The following is a 26,217-nucleotide window of genomic DNA, read 5'->3' as shown; positions in this document are numbered from 1 at the left end:
TGCTCCAGCTCTCACAGTCTCGCTCACTGTACCTTCCCTTCTGGCCCAGGAATCCCAATCTTATCTCAGAAGCAGCCCTTGTCCAAAGTCTACGAACACGAGTTTGGGAATGGACTATCTCTATGCCATCACCCGCTGGCTCTCATTCTCCAACCAGTCTTCACCCCTCCCTGTCCTGTTCATTTTACCATAAGAATAGCATCTTCCTGAGCTCTCAGGTCACCTATCCCACCCTTCTGACAGCTCTTTTGTTTTATCATGACCAAGCCAGACAGGAAAATCAGGTCTTTTGATGGGTTTTTGGGTACATCAGAGTGTCCCTGGAAAACTGCATTCTGCTCTCCCTTCCTCGGAGAGCCATTTGTCCATGAGACTGGGCACAGCCCGGAGCAACGCTTCAGTACCTCGTCAGGTCTCCTCAATTCCTACAAACTCGATTTCCTGGTCCCATGAGAGAGCATTTCCTAGATTGGCCCTTCAAACCAGTGGCTCACCAAGTTAATTACTATTTCCAGATATATTTCCTTTTCCCTCATTGTCCCTCTACTCAGTAACCTGCTAGATTCTCCTTAAAATCTCTCTCTCCAACCAAAGGATATGCAGTTTCATTTGCCTCTTGACCGGAAAACTTATTCATGGTTTAGACAGCACCTTTCTTAGGTTCTCCAATAATGACTCTGTCCTTTGTTCTAGACCCTATGTAAGCCATTTGGGGCCTCATTCCTTTGTAATCATAATCTTGATCAATGGCTCTATTCACGACCTGTGTGTACTGATGGTCCTCTCCTCCACTTAATATTGTATGATTGTTTAGAATTTTTCTACAGACAAACCCCTCTACCCATGAGCACCCTTTTTTTCCAGTCTTGGTTGGGATCAGCTTCGCAGCCTCTCTCTCCTCAATAGTGATCTCAGGAACAGCTTTGGGCCACAACGTTGTCTCAACTCCAAAACAACTCCAACAGTTGTAAGAGGAGGTCATTAATCCATTGAGACCTCAGCTGATACTGAGGTCTCCAAAACCGTGCCACCTCACTAATAGGCGTGGCATTCCAGAACAGACTGACCTTAATGTTAACCAATCAGGCCACATAAAACCACAACCATCTAACAGTATCACTAGGGTCCAGAGACCCCCCCCCCTCATTTCCTCTCCTCTATAAAATCCTGTCATTACTTGGTTAATGCCACTACTAGGACCACTGGCCGCTATTCTCACCCTGGCTTCTAAGTGTTTACAGGAGGTGATAATGGAACAAACCAAAGCCTTCACTAACCAGGCAGTCAACCAAATGCTGCTACAGGGATATACTTGGCTCCTCACCCAGATCTTGGCTTGAGGCATTGCCCCATGATAGCAGAGAGTGACTCATTGCCCGCATGTCAGCAGGAAGTGGCTCTAAAGACAGATCATCATCCCTCCACCCCTCCTGTACTTTTGGAGCTGATATAATCCCATGCAACACTTGCTTTATAAACAAAGGGGGCAATGTTAGTAAAATGGCAGTCTTATCTGTGGTGCAATCTTGTCCTCAGCTCTAGCCCCACCCCCCCACCATTGCTAGAAGTCAGGTGACAAAACGGCCCAACCACAGGGGTCAGCTCCACTCCACCCCAGTGGGATTCATCACTCCTAATGAAGTAGGCAGGCATACAGGTTAAAACCAATTAGGTTTGTGAGCTGGAAGACCACGCCCCTGTGTGACCTCACACCCTACCTGATACCTTCGCCATGCCCCTGTGTGACCTCATTCTCCTACCTGGCCACACCTGGGTGCCCACCAGCCAATCAGGTTAATTAACCACTCCCCTTTGGAAGTGGGTTAATAGCCTGGGACATGGTGTGTCCTGCCCTTCTGCCTCTTGGCCTCTTTCCAGGAGGGGGCTGGCTGTAGCCCTGAGCCCCCAGGGCACATGGCCTTCAGGCCACCTTCCCTAGGCTTCCTGGCCTAGATGCTCCTCCATGTGGCTGGTTCCTGGTGCTCGGTATGAACCCAGATTTAACTCTCTCTCTTAGATAAAGCTCTCTCTTTCCTATGATTTCTCTCACTGAATAAAAGCTTAAAATGTACCATGTTGCCTCATTTATTGATTCCGGTATTTAGAATTCTTCTCTAAATATTAGGCAAGAACCCTCTCAGGCTTATTAATATTGGGGATTTATTAATAAGCATATTGTGATATCATATGGCACCCCAAATTCCGGTAACATGTATGGCACCCCAGATAGCACTTCTGGGGAACTTTAAGGGGCCACGTTTTCATATAGTTTTTAGGGGTCCATTCTGCAATATCACTATTTCTCTAGCCCCTGCAAAGGTATAACAGGACCCGCTTCCCACATATGTGCTTTTTCTCTCTCGATCTCTCTCTTCCCCTTCACTCCTTCCCTCCCGCCTATCAGATTTCCCTCATCAATAAATCTTTTCCCTTAAAAAATAACTTAATACTGTAATATCACAGAACACTGTTGAAAGAAACAAAAATTCTAAGTAAAAAAATACATCCATATTTATGGATCAGAGGACTTAATGTTCTTTGGAATTTGCAGATTCACAACAATTTCTAACAGAATACCAGCTGGTGCCTTTAGATTATGAAATTCATATGGAAGTTCAAAGGTCCTAGAATGATGAAAGCAATCTTTAGAAAGAACAAAGTAGGAGGACTCAAGCTTTCCCATTTCAAAATTTACTACAAATCAATAGTAATCAAGATAGTGTGTGGTACTGGCATAAGGACAGACATTAGATCAATAAATAGAATCAAGAATTCAGAAATAAACCCATATATCCATGGTTAACTGATTTTTGACAAGGGTGCTACGACTGCTCACTTGGGGAAAAGACAATATTTTCAACTAATATTTTGGGATATCCAGATATCCACATATAATGGAATGAGGCTGGATCCTTAACCTTACACCAAATAAAAAACTAACTCAAAACTGATCAAAGACCAAAATATAAAACTTAAAACTGTAAGTCTCTTAGGAAAAGATATTGAGCTAAATCTTTACTACTTAAAACTGGCAATGGATTACGACAATAAAAGCATATTCAATAAAAGAAAAGATAAATTGATCATCAAAATGAAAAACTTCTATACTTCATAGGACACTAAAAAGTGAAAAGGGGCTGAGGTTTGGCCCAGTGGTTAAGTTTCCTGTGTCCCACATAGGAGTGCTGGGTTTGACTCTTGGCTCCACTTCAGACTCTGGCTTCCTGCTAATGCAGATTCTGGAAGGCAGCAGGCGATGGGTCTTGCCACTCAAGTGGCACATGTGGATTGAGATCCAGGCTCTTGGCTTCTGCTGGCAGCCACTGTGGGCATGAGGAGCAAACCAATCAATAGGACCTCTCCCAGTCCCTCTCCCTTCTCTCCTACCTCTCCCTTCTAAATAAATTAATTAAACATTTTTTGAAGAACTGAAAAGACAACTCACAGAATGTGAAAAATAACTGCAAAATTGATATGAAAAGTGTATGTAGAACAGAATATAAAATTACCCATTTGACTCAAGAAAAAAGCCAACAAAATAATTAAGAAAAATGGCAAAACATCTGCAATGGTATTTCTCCAAAGAATATATTCAAATGTCCAATAAGCACATGAAGAAACGCTTGACACCCTTAGCCATCAGAGAACTTTAGATAAGACCAGAGATGCCACTTCATACTTGTAGGATGGCAGACTCTAAACAAACCACAGAAGCGTTGGTGGGAATGTGAAGAACCCATAACCTTCAACACACAGCTGCAGAAACCTTCAAATGTGTAGTCAAAGAGTTAGCTCAGCAGTTCTACTGCTAGGTATACATCTAAGAGGAATGAAAACAAGTAGCTACACAAAAACCTGCACGATGCTGTTTGTAGCAGCATGGTTTATAGTAGTCAGAAGGTGGAAATAACTCAAACTGATGCATGTATATACAAAACGTGGTATCTCCTTGTAATTGGAACATTACCTTTCAAAGAAATGACGTACAGACACGTTACAATACGGATGAGCCTTGAAAACATTATGCTAGGTGGGAAAACAGACACAAAAAACCTATCATATGATTCCTATGATTATAAAAAAATACACAGCTTAGATACAAATTAGTGACTGCTTATAGCTAGAGTGGCAGGGAGGGTGATGGAGGATCCGAGTGACAGCTAAGGGCCCAGTTTTTCTTTTTGACTTTATAAAAATGTTCTAAAATTTCAGTGATGGTTATACACATGAGATACACTGAAAACAATAGGACCGTACACTTTAAATGAGTGATCTGTACAGTATACAAACTATGGCTTAATAAATCCGAAAAAAGTCTCAGTAAGTATATTTTCCAGTCACCTTTTCTGCTTCTATTGAAATGATTACCTTTACCATGACATGAGCTTTAAGCTAGCACGAGATAATATCTGCCTTTCCTAGAGAAGCCACTAACCTAGCACGTGGAAGCAAAAGGAGTTGTGTGGTCTGCAGTAAGTGTGGAAGTATCTTCTAAGTATTGGTCTTTTTTTCTAGAAACATCTAACTGTAAGGAATGTGTACTTCATAGGCTGTTATGTGCATCTTATAAAGCTCCTCCTAAAGACCTGGTAAATGCATAAGCAAACCAGAGAAGGCACAGCTGTTAAGCTGTTTCATTTCAGAAAACCATAAGCTGCGTTCTAGCTTTTTAAAAATTTTACCCTCCCCTCCTCCGAGCAAACTTACCTTAGTGAAGCTGGTGAGGATGCACAAGAAGATAAGAAGACAAAACTACACCCTAAGCACTTAGAAATGTTCCCCATGAATTATTTTTCAAGCTGCAGCTGACTGCACAACGGATCAGATGTATCTGAAAACTACGAGGACACCTAAATAATCACAAGTCACCGCTCCGTGAACACCGGCACGCAGGGCTGGCGAAGCTGACTACACGTCCTTTAACTGCACCGTATTTTACCCCGTGTTTTCCTCGCCAGGGATGAAGGGAGGCGGACAGATTTCTTCCGCGGCAGCCAAACGAATTCTAACACAGGTACGAAGAGAACCTAGAGACTCCCGACAGGGCCAAGAGGTTCGCTAGCTGGTGGTTTCCGCGCGCGGGCGCAGCCCAGACAGCGCAGCGCGGCACCTAACTTGCCCGGCACTTGGCACCCACTGGCGTTATCGGGCAGACCCAGCCAAACGGTAAAGCGCGGGAAACGAAGGCACACGAGCAGGACCGGGGGTCGCAGTGGAGGAAAAAGTCCACCGGCGCCAGGGAGCCGCAGACAACGCCGGCGCACCGGGCTGTCCAGCGCCCGCGGCGGCAGCGACGCCGGGAAGGTCCGGCGGCGACAACCTCACGAAGCCGGAAGGCGGCACCGGGGCGCCCCGCGCGCCTACCTCGCCCACGGGCCCCGGGTGCCAGCGGCGTCAGCACCAGGGCCAGCGCCCAGGCTCCGCGGGCACGGCGCAGGCCGGGACCAGCGGAGCCTCGGAGCCCTCCCTCCTCTCCAGACTTTGTCCTGGCTTCAGGGAGCGGCGCGTCCTCGCTCCGCGGGCGCAGCCAGCTCTTCTCGGGGACAGGGACCCGAGCCCGGGCGCTGCCTCCTCCCCGACCACGACGACCCCTCCCCCGCCTCCTCCCCTCAGTCTCCTCACCCTCCTCCTCCTCCCGCCCCGCTGCCCGCGCGCGGGCGCCACGCCCACCTGCCCACGCACCTTCCGCGCGCCGAGCTCCTGGGACGCACGTGTGTCAGAAGGAACGGGTAACACGGGCCGCTCTTCCGCTGGCCCTCCCGTCAGAGAAGCCTCGGAGGGTCGGCGCCCCGCACCACAGCAGCGCACGGCTGCTCGGCCCCCTCTCCAGGACGCGGCTTTGCTCCTGAGGGCCGGAGCTTCTCAGTAAGCCTCACTAGGAAATGGCGGGAGGAGGGCGCAGGGGCCTGCTGTGAGGGCGCGGCCCTGGCCTTGCCTCCGGGACCGCTTCAAAAAGGGTCGTGTCCAGCACTGTTGCCGTTGATTTCTCAACAATGTTGCAGTGGGTTCGTTTCTGAGAGGAGCATCGTGGTGGGGGCAAGAGGCGCGGAGTCAACACACAGACACCGGGAGTCAGGTGAGGGCAGGCCTGAGGTGAGCAGCCCGCAGACTCGTTTATTACGGTTGGTACCACAGCTTATATAGCCAAGACCAGCCAATCCGATCAAGGGGCGGTCTATGCCCCAACCAATCACAGCCTGTTGCCAGTCAGGCTCTTGTTGCCAGGCAGTTTCTGAAACCATCCAATCACGGTCTGCCGTCAGTCAGGCTCTGTTGTCATGTGGTTTCCTCTGTTGTCATGTGGTTTCCGAAGCCATCCAATCACGGCCTGTTGCCAGGCAGTTTCTGTTGTCAGCGCCATCTTGGCATGAACTTTTCACCTAAGCAGCCATCTTGATATGACCTTTTCACCTCATTCCACCACACAGCACTACCCAGAGCTTGGGGTCTGTCCACAGTGGGCTCCCTGCCGGTCCTGTGGTGACGCAGCAGACTCCATGAGTGCAGGGCGTCGACTCCACCCAGTTGTCTTAAGACACGTGGTTGCCTGTGCAGAGGGGCCATCCTGTGTGTCTGTGTGTGTGAGAACAACACCTCCCTCCCCCAGCTTTCCTCAGTCCTGGAGTACTTGGATCCATCACCTGGCTGAGGCTTAACCAGGGGCGCAGGAGACACGGGAGCACCAGCAGCCGCCTGTGCAAAGGGGCCATGGTGTGTGTGTGTGCGCGCGCGTGTGTGTGTGCGCGTGTGCGTGTGTTAACCAGGGACACAGGAGACACTGGGGAGCACCAGCAGCCGCCTGTGCAGAGGGCCCATCGTGTGTGTGTGTGTGTGTGTGTGTGTTAACCAGGGGAGCAGGAGACACTGGGGAGCAGCTGCAGCAGCCACAGGGGTTGTTGGTGAACCCCGGTCCCATATACAGGTTTATGGGATCAGGTGCTGAAGAAAGGAGGTGCCTCAGTGCCCTCAGAAAAGCGATTTTTAAATAGTTTCTATTCTTTTTCATTTAAAAAAGAAATTACCATTTAAAATTTAAAACTTCTCTCCAAGAGTAAAGTATTAACCTGTGTTGGAAAACAAATTTTGTATGGGCCAAAAAAACATGAGACCCCTTTATACTCAGCCTTCTAGGAAGAGAATTACATGCAGCCTTTTGGTGAGGGGGGTGCAGGTGATTTTCATCTTAAAATGAATATTTTAGTCTGGGCAAGATGAAGTCCCAGAGATTTCTTAGTGCATGTGTTTTGTTTCAGGCTGTGGAGGCCTGGTAAACCCAAGACAGAAACACAAAGAACAGTTTTCTCAGTCTCATCAGGAGTGGTAGTAGTTACAGTTAGGATCAAATCTTAACAGGTCTTTTGTGAATTAACTAGCAGAAATGCAATATACTTTTATACTTTCTTAGGGGAAAAATAACATCTCTGACTTCCATCAAACATATAATTCTAATATTAGTCTTATTTTTCCCTTCAGGTTTTTATTAAAAAAAAAAAAAGCCAGTTTACAAATCTACAATATACTTGTCCCAAAACCCAGTTTTCCTCCTAATGAATTAAGATGGCAAAAACTAAAAGAAATTTTTTTTAGATCTGAGTAGAAAAATTAAACCATATTGGGTCTTCTAGAATGCACTGATTATAATTTCATTATAAGACTGAAAAACAAGTATTAAAGTTGACATTCAACATATGTCTTGTGAGGTTAATAAAAAATTGGTGTGAGACTTAATTTACATTTTTATTTTTGCGAAGAAAAAAACAGTGGATGCGTGGTTTCCTTATTGCAGATGTTGTTGGTGCTTGTAAAGTACAGTAAATATCAGAAATAATAAAGAATGTATGAGGGAAGAAGTAAACTGAGCATGGCTAAGTACAATGCAACTTAAATGAAAAGTCCATCAGGAAGAAATTTTAAATAATAATTTTCTTGGAAAAGGAAGTATGTCAGCTTTTGTCATGTTCATTTACCCAATGATGATAGGTTTGACTGATTGGGAAAGAAAAATTCAGGGAGCAGAAAGACAGTAATTAAGGGCAGATACCCTGGATTCAGGAGACCTGGGCTCTGACCCCTAGCTCTGCTTCCTATTTAGAGCCTGTGAAGCCTTGAACAGACACTCATCCTCTCTTCAACTTCATTTTTCTGTACAACAGGAATGATAATACCCACAGAGTTTAAGAATCAGCAGTGTGTGTGTGCCTGTGTGGGGTGTGGGGCGGAAGGGAGCTGGAGAGAGAGCACTTGGACTAGTGTCTGTTATTAGTGCTACACAGTAACAGTTATGGATGGATCTAGTTGTTTAGCATTATGAAAGCAAGAGTTAAATTCTATGTCATTGTGCTTTTTCTTCTAATTATGTAAAGGTGCATGGTTTCGCAGCAGTACTGTTTTGCAGGTTACTGCATAATTTGGAGTAACTTTACTGAGAAACACCTATTTATGTAACACAAATTCCACTTATGTTTTACTAAATGAGAGAGGCCTTGCTCTTTCCTGAACCATGTTGGGACAATAGACTCTCTTGCCCAGAAATGCAAAATTGGTGGGGTTGCTTGATAGTGTACTTGAGCTGAGTACTGGAACAGTGAGAAGCCAAAGAAAACCTGTATTCAGATCAAGAGCCAAGTAGTAAAAGCTGACCAGCTGAGAGGGGAGGAAAGACCGAGGTGGATGCCCAAGGAGAAGTGGAGATGAGAAACCTGTGAGAATGATAAACAGTGAGATGGGAAACATGTGGGTGTGATGGAGAAACAGAGAAACCACACACGAGCGCAGAGAGGAGAGAGACACAGGCAGAGAAACAGAGGCCGGCAGAAGGTTTCCTCCATCCCAATGATTTTCCATTCCATGGTCCCAGACTTGGGAGGATGGCCTACTTTCCTGTCTAGAGTTTCATTAAATACCTCCAGGACACTGTCTGTAAATTGGGTTTAAGTGAGACTGAATTGGGTTTTTTTTTTTTTTTTTTTTTTACATCTGAAAGGATAGTATCTAAGCCCAGTAGAAAGTACAAGCCATATAAATTGTGGCATTTTCTGCTGTGCTTAAGTATTTTGCTAGAGAAAGAATAGAAAGAGTGCCGTTGTGATTAGTACTTAAATGTTGCAATGCCCTTGTCTAAAGGGGAAATGGGTCTTTGGCCACGCAGAACCTCTGCCATCCATTGTTCAGGGAAAGATCTGTTTATTTGCCTTCTCCAGCTACCAGAAGCTTTCTGCACAAAGTGACGCATGGCTCCTTCCTCCATTTCTCCAGGCAGTGGTGCGACATCCTTTCTCCTGTCTGCTCTCTGCTTTAGTCCTTGGATCAGTCTCGGAACTGACCATCCTGCCTCGCTCTCACGAGGACACACTAAATTACACTGGGTTTACCTGGGGAATCCAGAATAATTTTCTTAAGACCCTTACTTAATCATATCTGCAAAATCTCTACTTCAGCTCTCTACCACAGACACATCCATATGCGAGTATACAGTTAACCTAAATGTAGAAACATAAATTTTACTTATCAGTAGAAAAAGGTTAATAGATAATCTTTAATGCTTTCTACTGAAATTAGAGGATTGTACTGTGTGATTGAAACAGGCTTTTTTTTTTTTTTTACTATAAAATATGGCATTTTTGTGTGGGAAAATAATCCCAAATGCAACAAAACACTGATTACATTTGAAGTGGACATTAGAAATGATTTTGAATTGAAGTGTAAGTGTCATGGCTATTTGAATATTATTTCTACTCATCTAGAAGCTTTAAATAGAAGATTGTAGCAGGTGGCAAAGCTTTGTGACATTTATGTTTTTGTTTATATGATTTATGGACTTATCTCTTTTTAAATTGCAAAGCACTTTGAGCCCCACGATTATAACTTGTAATATAATGGATAGTTTGTAACTGGAAAGAGATAGTTAGATTTACAAAACAATCCAGTAGATGTCAGGGGATTTAGTTTTAGTGCTGATTTCCCAAACACCAACCTTAATTCATTTGAAATAAGCCACATAGTTTAGAATATAAAACTTATTTTAAAACTTTATTGAAATGTAGTTCACATAAAATAAAATTGATCTGTTTTTGGTCCACAACTCAATGAATTTTGGTGCATTTACTGTGCTTCACTAACATTACCACAAACTAATTTAAAAACATTTTACATCATACTAAAGGTTGCAAAGGAAGGCACCTTAGATGGATTTCAAGGCAAATACTGATTCTCTGTCCTCATCTTTGGAGAATTTGAGCTTGAATTTTCAACATGGAAAGTCAGCTGCTGAGACTCCATTGTTCTAAGAACTATAGCTTTACACTGAGGAGACTGAACAACATGAAGCAGTGTGGTGTAGTGGATAAGTCCTGGCCTCAGACTGACTTGTTTTGATGACAGGCCTTGGTGCTTCTCATTCAGGGAACTCTGGGCAAGGTACTTATCTGACAATGTTACTTTAGTATTAAACTGCATAATACACATGAAGTCTTCAGACATGTTCAGTGAATGGCAGAACTGTTAATGTTGTTGGCAGTGTTTTCCTGTAGCCCATAAATGCAACCTCATTAACCCAGCACATCTTTTCTTTATTTTATTTTATTTTTTTATTTATTTGACAGGTAGAGATATAGATAGTGAGAGAGAGAGAGAGAGAGAGAAAGGTCTTCCTTCCGTTGGTTCACCCGCCCCCCCCCACCAATGGCCGCTACGGCAGGCGCTGCACCAATCTGGAGCCAGGAGCCAGGTGCTTCTTCCTAGTCTCCCATGCGGGTGCAGGGCCCAAGCACTTGGGCCATCCTCCACTGCCTTCCCGGGCCACAGCAGAGAGCTGGACTGGAAGAGGAGCAACCGGGACTAGAACCCGACGCCCATATGGGATGCCGGTGCCGTAGGTGGAGGACTAACCAAGTGAGCCACAGCACCGGCCCCTTAGCACATCTTTTCATTGCATCCTGAAGAAGACTGAACCACAAGAAATTATCTGGAAATCCATAGCTCACCCAGGGTCTTCATGAATCCTTTGTCCTGTTTTTATCCTACCTTCCTCTTATATTAGCTTAAACATCACCTCTCAGGAACTTCTCTGATCTTGAAGGCTGGGTCAGAGGCCCCTTTATGCAATATGCCTCTATGACTTGTTACTGCCTGGTTGTGTTGATACTGGGCTCAAATGTGACACTGAGCATGCCATTTAGGCTTTCTGGAAAATGGAAACAACTTACCAGTATCCACCATCCTAATGATGACATACAAACTTAAATTATGAGTACGTATGTCAAATATAGGTACAGTATTTCATACAGTGGCTGTTAATGACTAAACAACTGACAGAGACACACCCAGTGATTGAAATATCCTATTCAGGTGTTTATAATAGACTTTGTGGTGGGGCAGACCTGCTATAGACATATCAGTTCTAGATCCTGCTGTGTCTCAGCTTCTTCATTTTTAACATAAGGAAATAAATGCATACCTCCTAGGTTTGTAGTGAGGATTAGATGGAATAGTGAATAGAAAACAGTCCCATTCCTGGCATACAGTACTCACTTGATAAATGGAACTCTTTAAATTATAGCTTGTAATTAAACTTTTCAAGTAAAGTAGGGAAAAAGGCATATCTAAATAGCTTTATTGGGTAAGTATGGCTATGTATGTATCTTGTTTCTCTGGGCCTATAAATGTATCTCCAAAATGGTTACACAAGTCAGAATTATTTGCTAGGATTTATTAGTTTGCAGTTCCCTAATATAACATGATTTCCTGTGGAAGTTTCCAAGGAGAGAGAAGGGAGATGACAGCTCTCCAGTGGGGTGACACTGAACATCATGTGCAACAAAGTCATACAGGGGAAGCCAACTGCCAGGCGGGAGTGACACATTATGTGTCTTGGTTTCATCTTTCATTTTGACACAATCTTGAAGAGGAAAGGAATGCATCTCAAAATAAACATAGATGAATATAATTCACCATGAAAGGGGACAAAAAATTGTCACGTTGAGCAAACACATAGCTTCTTGTAAATTGTCATGTTGAACAATGACTTTAATAATAGACTTTGAATGAAATGAAGGCTTTGAAAAGATCTCTTACTTCCCCTTTAACTACCAAACTAAATTCCAAGCCTTGCTCCAGGAGCCTGGGTTTCCTGTCTGTTATTTAGAGCGGCAAGTCATTTCTATTGCATAGCAATTTCAACTCCAGGCAGATAGGAAAAAGCTACATATCACTAACACATTACAATAAAGGATTTTGTAGATGATAAGAGGTCATTATCTGAATTAAATGAAGAAAGGAATCAAAAATATAAATCATTATATTCAGGTTTCTCTTCTGAAAAGCAACTATATAACTTACCATAGAAGAGCAAAAACATAATTAAGAAATTCCTGGGAGCACTTAGCAGAACAAATATTTTTAAATTTCAATTCATTTCATAAACAATCAGCTTGCTTTAATAATTTCAAACAGTGATCAGTTTGCATGACCTCCTTCTAATGATCTCTAAAAACAGTAGCAACCATGTTGGAAACCCAGGTGAGTTTTTTGCCTTCTAAACCCACTAAAAGCCCTAAGAAATTGAAATACTGATACTTACTATGTTTTTGTTTAAATATGTATGCATGCCATGACTGCAACTGAAAGACATCACACAAGTCAATCAAAAGTGAGAATGCTGTGTTAGTGAAGGTGTTCTTAGGAAATAAACAGCACTGTGATATACTAATTAGAAAGACATTTAATAGAGGCACTGGATACTCATGAAATCTTCCCAAGGGCTGAGAAGACTCTAGCTGGGGACCGGGAATCTCAGAGAATAATGGTCTGACTGATACAGTAATGTCTTCTTCTGCTCTTAGCGCTAACATGAGGAAGCTGTTGAAACCACTGTGGCATCCAACACTGCTCTCAAAGGCTGCAGCATTGCTGAATGGAAAACGAAACAAAGTCCGGCCTCATGCTTACTAAAATGCTTCTAGACACAGATGAAACTGAAGCCGGGACACTGGAGTGGAGCACTTCACAGAAGACCTACTTCTTCTCATTATTTCTGCCCGAAGAAAAGATGGACAAGCAGCAGCAACCTGGATGCTGATTCACACATTTCTTCCAAACACCACCTGGGTGAGTGTAATGGTGGGAATCCCATGTGTGTCTGGAAAGCTACCCAGGGTGAGTGTGGAAGCAAAACGTTTTATTTTCTCAGTTACTGTGGGCCAGGAAGGCAGACTAGAGGAGATGGGATTGACAGACTAAGAAGTCAGTTAATTCCATGAGCAAAGTATTAACCACATGCAATATTTCTTGTTTTGACTGATTATATGTTCCTACCTTTAATCAACCCTCCTCTTTTCTTCCCAGCAATTCTCTGTGTCCTCTGTTACCTCGTATTATAATTGACCCATTCACTCTTAGATTATTTATTTAATCCCCCCTCCATCTTCTTGTCCTATCTTACGATGCTCTATTTACAAGGGAAGTAGCCATCATTGCAGTTCTTCCTAAGATAGGCATTCATAGACTGTAAAATCAAAGTATCAGCATTCCCGTGAATTCTTATTGCATCTGTTATCCTATTGTTGTCCTGAAAAATACTGATTCCCAACTCTGGTGATCATGAGATCTAAACACACTTTTTAATGCTTTCTCATTATTGATCTGCCTACTTAGGGTCGCTAACCCTCTGAGCATCTGTACCACAGTAGTCTCTGTCCTTGGTTCTGAAATATCTTTGTTAAGTTATTCATATAAATCTTTTAAAAACACTTACTTATTTGTGAGGCAGAGTTACAGAGAGGCAGAGGCAGAGAGAGGGAGAGGGAGAGGGAGAGGGAAAGAGAGAGAGAGAGGTCTTCCATCTTCTGGTTCACTCCCCAGATGGCCACAATGGCTGGAGCTGCACCAATTCAAAGCCAGGAACTAAGAGCTTCTTCCAGGTCTCCCACACAGGTGCAGGGCCCAAGGACTTGGGCCATCTTCTGCTGCTTTCCCAGGCCATAGCAGAGAGCTGGATCAAAAGTAGAGTAGCCTATATGGGATTCCAGTACTGCAGGCGGTAGCTTTACCCGCTACACCACAGTGCCAGCCCTTCATATAAATTTTGAATGCCCTTTCTTATTGTTAGATCCGTTATCTTTTCATTCCCCAACTTCAAGGTCTTTTATCACCACTGTTTCAGTAACTCTGATATCAAATTTCTTGTTTATGGGTTGACATTTTAGTCACTACATGGTATACTTCTTTGTACTTTAAAACATTAAAAAGGTATTTGGTCTGGTACAATATACCCATCCCAGATCTCTTGTGGTTACTCTAGTATGGCATATCTTTTTAACATCCTTTCACTTTCAACCTGTTTATGTGTTTGGACATGAAAAATGAGTATTTTATTAATAGTGTACAGTTAGGTTAATTTTCAAATTCATTCTGTCAATCTCTATCCTAGATTGGAGAATTTAGTTCTTTATATTCAAGGTAATTACTGATAAGGAGAGACTTGCCTCTACCATTTTCCTATTTGTTTTCTAAACATTCTCAAATCCTTCATTTCTGCCTACTTTTGTGTTTAGCTATATTTTTGTAATGTACTTTTTAAAAATTGGAAAGCGAGTGAGAGAAACTATCATCTGTTGGATCATTCTCCAAAGGCCCGCAATAGTGAGAGCTTAGCTGAGGCTGAAGCCAGGATCTGGGGACACAATCCAGGTCTCCATATGGGTGTCAGGAACTCAACTGCTTAATAATCAGTGCTGTCTCCTCGGGTCTGCGAACTGTAATTGAGGAGCTGGAGCTGGGGATTGAGCCTAGGCACTCTCAGCAAGAGGTAAAAGCTTAGGATCTTCTCAGATCCTCTCAGCATAGTCCTGCCCTGGGAATGTATGATGCATTCTAAATCCTCCAGTACACTAGTACCCAACACTTTTTGATGCCTTTATTTCTCAAAGAAATGCTTTTAACAACTTTTCCTCTCAGGCTTTCAGAATGTCCATTATTTTTTTAAAAGATTTTATTTATTTATTTATTTATTTATTTATTTATTTGAAAGGAAGAGTTACAGAGAGGTAGAGGCAGATGGTGGCAGTGGCAGGAGCTGCACCAATCCTAAGCCAGGAGCCAGGAGCTTCTTCTGGGTCTTCCACATGGGTGCAGGGGCCCAAGGACTTGGGCTGTCTTCTACTGCTTTCCCAGGCCATAGCAGAGATCTGGATCAGAAGTGGAGCATCTGGGACTCAAACCCATGCCCATATGGGATGCCAGCACTGCAGGCAGTGGCTTCACCCACAGTGCCATAGCACTGGCCCCTGGAATGTCCATTATTAGCCTCAGCTGAAGTCTCTTGGCTCAGATAGCATCGCGCTGTTCATTTTATTTGTGATTTTTTGAGGAATGTCTTCTGCTTATCTTTTTTTTTTCTGCCCTAAGAGAGTTCTGGTTGCCAAATAAAGGTTAATACCTTAAGCCTATCCTTTAGAAAGCTCTAAGACAAGTTAAAACTGACAAATACAGTATTTTATCTTTGAGAATAAGGTCTACTCTGCTCTTCCCAGAGCCAGGAACTAAGGTGTTGCCCTGGAAATGCAAATTGCTGTCCTCAAGTCTGACTCTGAGCCAGGAGTAGGGCAGTGCAGTGGCAAGTAGAAGTCCTACAAAGCTTGCCTATTACTTTTATAGTGAAGTTTTCTTGAATCAACATTTGCTTTGCTGCTGTGGAATAGAAAACGTTTTTAAAAGACATTTTGCTGAAGGGTTTTGTGGTATAGATATAACAATAAAGAAGTGCAGCTCAGTTTCCTTAGTTTCTCTTAAGTTCTCTCATCTAAACCAGTACTTGAAACTTTTTTTTTTTTCTCTTATGACACACAATAGCTTTCCAACCTCTGGTCCTGACCTTGTCTCCAAACTTCATATTCAGATAATCAACAAATGCACCCAGCATGAACAAGACTTAACTCATAGTCTACCACCCAACATCTACTCACTGGGCTGTTAATCTGGGCTGTGTTTCACTTTGTATTTATGCATCATGAAAATGGAATGCTATGCTTGTCTCAAGTACATCTGTTCTTATCCCATGGTGCTAAAATTGCATCTGTTTATGTCTCGTGCACTACACTATAAGCCACTCATATTTTATTACCCAGTACGTAACAATGTTTAATATTGATAATACAGGTGAGCTACGTTTACTAATGAAAATTACAAAGTTTCATTCTTACCCATAGGTGGCACTATGCTCCTAAAATAAGAGGGAAAGGAGTCTGTGCATAGATATAATTGACCATAGCAGTTAAAAATACCTTACCTTTGGTCTTTACATGAATAGAAACTGAATAAGCTTTAATTTTCCAGAAATATAATTAATGAGAAAAGGCATAGTCTATTAAGTGGGGGAGCTTTTTTAAGTGAATGTTTCTATCTTAATTACTCAGTATCCATAGGGCCACCTATAATATCTTATTATCTCATTCCTTCCAGCAGTCCTTTTCATTTTAGAATAAACTCAGTGCTAATTTTATCTAGAATTATGATATGAAGTTTCAAGCCAACGTTTAAAGAAATAAAATATTCACTCTAAGTAACTCAAATCCTTCTTTTTTTCTAATTCTTTAGATGATCTATAACAAATCCACAGGGAAATAAGTTTTTTAAAAAGTTGTCTTTAGTTTGATGGTGTTATTTCATTATAAACATAATAGTTTCCTTGGGAATTTATCGCACTGAGACCCGTAAGTGTGCCTGAATAGATATGCCCTACATGTTGCAAATGGTTTGTAAAATGCGATGACATGTCCCTAACTGTTGTGAAACTACACCTATCTACTTCTCAAATACTACTATCAAATTCACATTTTATCTAGGCTGACTGAAAATACTTGTTTTTTGCAAAAATATTCCTATACATATATTTAAAATTTTTACTTTCATTTTATTTGGGACACACACACACAAACACATACTCATTCTCTGTCTCTTTCACACACACACACACACACACACAGAGTCCATCCTCTGGTTCACTCCCCCAAATATCCACAACAGCTAGAGCTGGGCTGGGCCAAAGCCAGGAGCCACTAATTCCATCTGGGTCTCCCACCCTGCATGGCAGTGAAACAAGTTGCTGAGCCATTCCCTGCTTCCTCTCAGGATGCATTAAGAGGAAGCTGCATCAGAAGCAGAGTAGCCAGGACTCAAACCAGGCACTCCAATATGGGATAGGGCATCCCAAATAGTGACTTAAGATGCTACACCAAATGTCTGCCACGTCCTATATGTTATTTTTTAAAGATTTAATTATTTGAAAATTAGAGTTACAGAGAGGCAGAGGCAGAGAGAGAGAGAGAGAGAGAGAGGTCCTCCATCTGCTGTTTCACTGCCCAGGTGACCATAACGGCCAGAAAGAGCTGCCCCAATCCAAAGCCAGGAGCCAGGAGCTTCCTCTGGGCATCCCACATGGGTGCAGGGACCTGGGCCATCTTCTGCTGCTTTTCCAGGCCATAGCAGAGAGCTGGATCAGAAGTGGCACAGCTGGGACTCAAACCAGTGCCCATATGGGATGCCGGCCCTACCCACTCACTATACCACAGTGGCAACTTATATATGTTTTAAAATTAGTTTTCTCTGGACCTCAAAATTACTTACCAAAAGATGGCTTTGTCATCTGTTCACCATTCGATTCTGGGATTAGTGTATCGCTGGCAGATAGGATTTCTCCTCATAAAAATTTCTATGACTTCTACATATTTGTTTGGATAGTCCTTGAGTGAAACTGTGAAGTTGGTTAACTTTGTGGTACCCTATCTCTTCTTGACAGTGGAAGCTCCACCTTTGCCTTTCCCATGTATGTCATTTCTGTCATGTGATATCTCTTTCCCTTAATTATGCCACAGTTAATTTCTAATGTTTTATTTATTTATTTATTTATTTATTGACATAGAGTTAGACAGTGAGAGAGAGAGACAGAGAGAAAGGTCTTCCTTCCATCGGTTCACCCCTCAAGTGGCCACTACGGCCAGAACTACGCTGATCCAAAGCCAGGAGCCAGGTGCTTCCTCTTGGTCTCCTACGCGGGTGCAGGGGCCCAAGCACTTGGGCCATCCTCCACTGCACTCCCGGGCCATAGCAGAGAGCTGGACTGGAAGAGGAGCAACTGGAATTAGAACCCGGTACCCATAGGGGATGCTGGCGCCGCAGGTGGAGGATTAACCAAGTGAGCCACGGCGCAGGCCCCTCTAATACTTTTTTCATTATACCCTGTTGCATTCATATTATAGTAGAGAATAATATTAAGGCTGACAGCAAAAAATTACAAGATTTCTACCCCTTGTGTTTCCCAAATAATCAGTTATTGCCACATGGTATTTATACTTCACCACATTTACACACATTAACAGATAATTTCTCTCTCTCTCTCTCCCCCATTCATTTTCATGGTTTGGGGGGTTTAGGATTTTACAAGAATAAGGTTATGTTATATTTGTGAAAAAATGTAGCTTTCAGGGTGAGCATTGTGGCACAGCGTGAGAAGCCCACATCCCATACAGAGTGGCGGGATTTGAGTCCTCCTCTGCTTTCAGCCCTGCTTCCCGCTAGTGTGCACCCTGGGAGGCAGCAGGCAATGACTCAAGTGCTTGGGTTCCTGCCATCCATGTGGGAGATCCAAACATTAAAATTTTTTGTACCTTACCTACTTTCTTCTCCCCTCCCCTGCCCCTCCCCTCTCCTCTCCCTCTCTTATCCTCCTCTCCTCTCCCCTCCTCTCCTCTCCCCTCTCCTCCTCCTCTCCTCTCCTCTCCTCTCCTCTCTCCCCCTCCTCTTCCCTCTCCCCATTTCCCTCTTCCCCCTTCCCCTCCCCTCCTCTCCTCTCTCCCCTCACCCCTTCCCTCCCCCTTCTTCCCTCTTCCCCTCCTCCTCCTCTCCTCTCCTCTCCTCTCCTCTCCTCTCCTCTCCTCTCCTCTCCTCTCCTCTCCTCTCCTCTCTTCTCCTCTTCATGTTTTCCTGTCTCAGAGATAGCTCCTTTATTTTGCTTAAACTGGAGGCCTGGAAGTCATCTTTGGTTCCCCCCTACACTATCCCCATAGCCATTCAGTTTTTAAAATAAGTCTTTTCCTTTACTATCAGCAAGGTTTATTTTTCAACTTCTCCACTGACAATATCTTAACATAGACCATGACCGCATATCACCAGGTTGAGGACCACAGCAACTCACCCTCCTGTCTCTTTAGTATCTCTCCACCTGTACCTCTGTAAACTCCTTTCATAGCTCCAGAGATAATCTACAGTACTCTTCAGAGTTGGTTCCAGCATTAGTTCTCTTAAAGCTTCTTACCATCAGAGTTCTCTTGTCCCATCAGGAAGGGTTCTGATACAACTGTCTTCAACATTCTTGCAGCTCCTCTGTCTGCTCACTGCACTAAAATCCCTCTTTCTAGAACCTACCAAGTTATGAGGTCCTTGAAAATGGACTGTTTTTGAGTCAATGTGCCATCCCTGGTGTTGGCCAAGTGCCTGAGTCATCATTGACACTCAACACAAACTTGCCTAATTAAATTGAGTCCAACAAAAGTATGAATTTTACTGATTAGAATACTTCAAGGTAGACCTTGATCTTCAGTCATGAGGGAATTAAGAACGAAGCCCAGGTTAGAGCTCTAGCAGTCAGAATTACCAACTCAATAACTAAATACATTTTCAAGAACTTGTCTTAGTATTTTTATTTCCAAGTCACAGTGTAGTCTATTCCAGAGTGTACTTTCTGGGCATCACATAATTTCATTAATACCAGAATTTTTATAGAGTATCTGGTCATGTAAAACTTCAATTATAGTGTAAGTAGTAGTAGACCAATATATTGAAATACAATACTTACGTGCTAGCGATAGACACAGTAGATAAGACACCGTTAGGGATGTCCACATCTCACAGTGGAGTGCTTGGGTTAGTGTCACAGATATGCTCTTGATTCTAGCTTTCTGCTAATGAGTACCCTGGAAGGGAGCAGTTTATGGCTCAATCGCTGGGTCCCTGCCACCCACATGAGAGGTCTGGATTGGGTTTTCAGCTCCTGTCTTCAGCAGATGGAAGATCGATCTCTCTCTCTCCCTCCCTCTCATCCTCTCTCCCACTTTCAAGCAAAAACATCTAATTCTTTAGGATTCACTTAGAGTTATACAAGAAAATATGAAGAAGAGTTTAAATATAAAAGTATTATTTTTGTGGATATGAAGCAACATTTTATAGTCATCCCCCTGAAATAATCTATAAAATTTGTGCTAACTCACTAAATCTTAATAACAACTTTTCTGGGATTCTGGAGGGCAGACCTTGACACAGCTGGGTAGTTAAATACCCTGAAAACATGACAGAAATACTTCAAGGATATGGAAAGTGTCTCTGTGAGCTTTTAAAATGTGTTGTAGAGCAATAATCTTTAAAACAAAGTAGATATAACCTTGTTTTTTAAAGATTTATTTGAGAGGCAGAGTTACAGATAGAGGGAGAGGTCTTCCATCTGTTGGTTCACTCCCCAAATGGCCACAATGGTCTGATCTGGGCCAATCCAAAGCCAGGAGCTTCTTCCAGGTCTCCTATGTGGGTGCAGAGGCCCAAGCACTTGGGCCATCTTCTACTGCTTTCCCAGGCCATTAGAGAGATGAATTAGAAGTGGAACAACTGGGACTCAAACTGGCACCCATATGGGATGCCAGCACCCCAGGCAGAGGCTTAACCTACTACGCCATAGCACTGGCCCCGATATAATCTTAAATACACAGGAAATCTGGAAAGAAACAGGGCTTTTCCAGAAACTGGAAAAGTGAATTAGCTTCAAACTATGTTGAAATAACTAGCTAAGTATTTAGGAAAAGAAAATGCTAGATTTCTCATTTATTTCTTATGAAACCTCTAAACATACAACATATGAAACAATAAAAATTTAAGAATTTAAAGAACTTCCCAAGTTGCAGGATTTACTTTCCATGTCAAAAATTAGTCAGGCTAAGCTTGTGATTATAGAGTAAGTTGAAAGTATGTCTTTGTAAAAATTAAATGAAAAATAAGAAAGGGAGTGGGAGGGAAGATGGGAGGGTAGGGTGGGAAGTGTCATCATGCTTTTAAAACTATGTAAATAAAATACATGAACTGTGTTCCCTTTTATAAATAAAAAATTTTAAAAGAACAAAATTACAGAGTCAGAAGCCAGGAAGATAATCTTTTCCCAGTGCAAAATTTGGGAACAAACAGCAAAAAAAAAAAAAAAAAAAAAGGACTTAAATAATAATACAAAGTTTATAAAGAATATTTTCCAAATGTCAGGTTCCCAAAATATCTATGAATTTAGAACTAGACTATTAAAAATACTAATGCATTTAACAGGGAGTATGGTTATAGTTGATGTTTGTTTTGTTTATATGTATATGTACTGTTTTAAAAATCAACAAACATTAACTGAGGTAACTATGAAGTTACTTTGTACATTGCTTATTGCAGCTCTTAGTACATAGCAGCTGTTTCTCATGATTCAAATGCATAATTGGTCATGTAAAACTTCAGTTACAGTTTAAGTATAGTGGACCAATTCATTAAAATAAAATATAATACATGAGGTCTGGCACTGTGGTGTAGTAGGCTAAGCCTCTGCCTGTGGTGCTGGCATCCCATATGGGCACCGATTTGAATCCCAGCTGCTCCTCATCTGATCCAACTCTCTGTTTATGGCCCAGAAAAGCAGTGGAAGATGGCCCAATTGCTTGTGCCCCGTACCCACATGGCTGACCTAGAAGCTCCTTGTTCCTAGCTTCAGATCGGCCCAGCACCAGACATTGCAGCCAGTGAGGGAATGAACCAGTGGATAAAAGACCTTTCTCTCTGTCTCCCCGTCTCTCTGTAACTCTACCTGTATATATTTAATTTATACATATATAAATACGACAGTTTTGGTGGTCTTGATGAACTGGATATGTTAAGAATTACATTAAAACTACATTCTGGAAGCAATTGTAGGAATTACAAAAATCTAAAATTTCCATAAGGACAAATGCATCATCAATTACGCAATGCATTAGCCTAAAAGATGTGAATCAGAATTATTTAAAGACAGAAAATATGTTAGATGTCTGCCTAAATGTTATTGTAGGGTTGGATGCTGTAAACCTGAATCAAACATGCACATCACCCTACATTCTTGAGCCCTCCCATCTCACCTCCCCTGCTCCTCTGGGGAACTGAGGATGCAAGGAGCACCTCCTGCTGGGCTGCTGCTATGGCTGCATTTGGAATCATAATTGTAGGGAGTCGCCGGGAAAAAACTGTATTTCAAATTCATTCAGCCATTTTTTTTAATTATGATTATTCCCTTAGATCACTGAGCTCTGAGTTGACAGAACTGCCAGACAACTCTCGGTGAACTGTTTTCTCAATTTTGGTGAAGGAAATAGTGGCTTCCGGGGGTCTCTCCATTGTTCTGAAGCAGTTAAGGTTTAGGTACACAGCGGGGATGTTTGCCTGCACTCAGGGAACTTTCTTCTCTTTTTCTAAGCAGTTGAATCCCTTGTTCATGGACTTTTCGCAGTTACATTTCATATCCTTGATGTACTTTAGGCAGTGTCTCTCGGTTGTATCTAAAGCTTTTCAATGTAGCTTTCAAACTATATTTTCACACTGTTTGGAAGTTTTGATTTGAACCATACGTGCTTCCTTTCTTTATTCATATAACATTTTATTCATAGAACCTTTTATATATCCCATTTTTCTCTTTCACGTTCTTAATGAAAAACATCTAACAGTGTTGATGAGTTTCTTCGCATTCACTTGAGGCTGGTGCCCTTGATTTTCATTTCTGGATTTACCATTTTAGCCCAATTCCTTGTTGCCTCATCAGCATACTCTTCTCTAGAGAGATCAGGCACTCTTACGGTCATTGGCAGAGTGACGGAGATTTCAACTGACTCTATCATTTCAACTTGCTACCTTGTGTGTTGAAGTTTTCAAGCATTTCTTCCTGTTCCTTTGGCTCCTTCACTCTCTCCTGCCATTCAGCATCTTCTTGGGCAAGCAGCTCTAGGCATTCCTGTAACTGAAGGTTTTAATCAAAATTATTAGTTATTCCCTTCTGATGTTGTTCTACATGCTTCTGAGATGCCTTTGTGATATCTTTGGCCTCAGTTACTTGGGATTGGTGGGATTTTAATGCTGCCCTTAAAAAGGAACCATCATCACTCCATTAAATGTATTAGAGGATTAGCTTTCCTGTTCTCTGTTAAGGTTTATAGTATCTTTCAGTGGAAAGGTGAGCTTGCTTGCATCTTTTCAAAGTGCTGTCAATGACAAAATTGATAATTCAGGTGACCTGAGGGCCCAAAGGCTTCTGTAATCAGTCTAATCGTCCCACTGCCTTTACCATCTTCAACTGGAGCAGAAAACATCTAGCTAGCTTGTTTTCCCTTAAAAGTAGGTCATACTTTTACTGTATAAACAGACAAAGATGCACATACCAACATTTCCTGTGGAAGACAATTTAGACAACACCATTACATCACACTGTGGACCCTCAAGGACCAGCTGGAAGGCAGTAACTCACCCATAGCTTCAAATGGGCACTACAGCCCTGCCTTTGACCAGTAACTTGTGAGCTGTAACTGCCGGCATGGAATCTTGTGAGTGTTCTGCCGCAGGCAGAACAAGCACTTGGCACCAGGACCAGCTCTCCATGTGGCTGAAGGTCAAGGGAAGGTACTTTTATAAGTTAGTGTTCTCTAGTTTTGGTCCAGTCATAGTGCAAGTAGAAAGGGTTATTATTCATTGTGGTACGTCCTGGGAATGGACAAAGCAGATTACAACTATAGTACATAGCCCTTATCTTGTGACCATAGGTCACATCTGATCCTACAGTGATCTGAAGAGTCCAGGCTGTGCCCTGACACACTGCTTCCCCCACACGTGAGCTCTCCGAGGTGTAACTGTAGAGCAGACTGCAGTGGAGCGCCCACGTCCATGTCTCTGGGTGCGGCTCTTTTAACCTGGATTTGAAGGTCTTTCCTGGCTTCTGCAGTATGGACACCTCATTCTGTTTACACGTACCATAGTAATTTCCCTCATCTCATAGGGATCACCTTTGTATGTGTGTTTTGCCAGACACTGAGGAATGCAGGGCTTCTAAAATTTACCTGTCATATCACTGATGTGTGTTTTTCATTTCTAAGAATTTGACATAAGTAAATTAGACATGAAATATCTGCATGTTCATATATTTCCAATGGAGCCAGCATGTCATTGTATAATCCACATTTCTAGATGAGGGACACTCATTTAATTGTGATCCAGTGACTCGGGATCCCTACACCATCATCGGCCTTGGTTGTAATTCTCAGAGTGACCTGGGGATGACTCCAAATCACCTATTCATCTTCCAGTTTGAGATTGCCTGTGTAATGAAGCAATCCTGGTTTACCTCTGTCAGTCTCAGTCCCCAAGCCCCCTTGATTATCATCTGAAACTTTATGAGCAACTCCATTCACAGAGCCTGTTTTTCCTAGGAAAGTAAAAAACTCTTTCTTGCTTTTATCTTTCGTAATATATTTTAATTTAAAAATATGCAACTGATTTTTTAAAATTAAAAAACAGAGGTGGCCATTTAGGCTAACAGGTAAGATGCCTGTGTCCTATAGTAAAACACATGGGTTCCATACTTGGCTCTGGCTCCTGAGTCCAGCTTCCTGTTAATTCAAACTTCAGGTGGCAGCAGTGGTGGCTTAAGGGACTGGGCCCTGCAGAGACCTTGTGAGTTCCAGGCTCCTGGCTTCAGCTTCAGTGTTGGTCACTGTGGACATTTGGGGAATGAACCAGCAGGTGGCAGCGCAAGTGCACTTGTGCACTCGCCGTGTCTCTCTCTCTCTCTCTCTCTCTCTCTCTCTCTCTCTCTCTCTCTCTCTCTTTCTTCAGACATATTTGAAAGAAAATTTAAAAAACAAAACATCCTTCAGGCCAAAGAGACTGCCCTGTGAAACAGCTGCAAATTAGCAACTTCTGCTCCTAAGTTCATAGATGAGAGAAGGGGGATCAGAAATCCTGATGATTTGAGCACATCTGGCGCATGGTCTGTGACCTCAGTGACTACATGCTAGTTCAGCGCTCACATCAAATGTCAGTTCACTTTTTGACGTGAGAAGAGAGGACTTTTCCACAGTCCTAGCACTGGGCCCTGTTGTGTGTCAGCGTTCTTATTTCTAACACAAGGGTATCTATGCCTATCTCCTAGGTCTGTTTAGCACTGACTGTACTTACAAAAATGATTAGGACACAGACCACATAGGATGCCCATGGGATGGCACAGGTGGGAAACGGCCCATGGACAAGCCATGGAAGGAGTCACTTAGAGGAAATCGAGCTGACCCTTGGCTGTCGGACTTTCAGCCTGCAGAACTCTGGGTAAATGGGTTTCTACTGTGAGACCCCTGCACCCAGTCTGTGCTGCTTTGTTACAGAAACCTAGTAAGTGACTTTTCCCAAGGTCTGTTCCCACTCCTCTGCCTGGAGGCATCTCGAGTGCTTTCACCAGAACGCTTGTCTGGCTTCTCAGGGATTCAAAACCGCTTCAGTCATCACCTGCAAAGACTTTCTAGGAAGCTGAACTCGTTGCTCATAACAAGAAAACGCAGGCCCACAGGACTCCTGATAACGATGCATCAGAAACAAGGAGGGGACCCAGGCAATCCGGGAAGCCGCGCACGCAGGAAAGGGAACCAGCGCGGCACCGCGAGGCGACTGTCGCCAAGACGGCCACAGGCCAGAGGGGCCCGGGACGCTCATCGCGCCCAAAGGGTCAGCTCATCCCCGCTGCCGGCCACACGGCACCCCGGCGCCCATCGGCCGGCCCCGACCTCGCTGACCTTACCCCAGGCCAGAAGCTTCCCCGCCCTCGCAGCTGCGGCTGCCCCACGTGGGCCCAAGAAGTCCCCGGGTCCAGGCCTCGGCCTTCTCCAGGCTTCCCTGTCTGTTGCTGCTCCGCCTGTGGTGGAGCCGGGACCCGGGCATCGCCGCCCCTTCCCGGGATGGCGCTGCGTGCTCCGCCCAGCCCCAGGTGCTGCTGCAAGGTGAGGTGGCCCAGGTGGGGGACAGAGCCTCACCCTGACCGCCCGGCCGCGGGGCCTGGGCCTGTGGTCCTGCCCAGGAGACGGGAGGACAGAGGGAGGCGGGTGAACACGCAGTGGGCTCTCTTCTACCCCCCTCCCGCCTCCAGGTCAG

The 26,217-nt window shown here is 43.4% G+C and overlaps 1 protein-coding gene across 1 annotated transcript in view; it reads right to left on the bottom strand.

Moving 5' to 3' along the window:
• Positions 1-25,782, bottom strand: part of VWDE (von Willebrand factor D and EGF domains) — a 78,166-nt gene extending 52,384 nt beyond the window's left edge. The window contains 8 exon segments of the mRNA XM_062178552.1: positions 3,968-4,026; positions 4,940-5,027; positions 5,116-5,533; positions 5,623-5,845; positions 10,205-10,449; positions 12,810-12,906; positions 23,823-24,019; positions 25,579-25,782. Coding sequence (XP_062034536.1) covers positions 3,968-4,026; positions 4,940-5,027; positions 5,116-5,533; positions 5,623-5,845; positions 10,205-10,449; positions 12,810-12,906; positions 23,823-24,019; positions 25,579-25,782 — 1,531 coding nt within the window.
• Between the last annotated feature and the right edge of the window lie 435 nt (positions 25,783-26,217).

Source organism: Lepus europaeus, chromosome 20 (assembly GCF_033115175.1).
Source record: "Lepus europaeus isolate LE1 chromosome 20, mLepTim1.pri, whole genome shotgun sequence".
In the NCBI taxonomy this organism is placed as follows: domain Eukaryota; kingdom Metazoa; phylum Chordata; class Mammalia; order Lagomorpha; family Leporidae; genus Lepus; species Lepus europaeus.
This window is presented reverse-complemented; position numbering and strand designations above follow the sequence as displayed.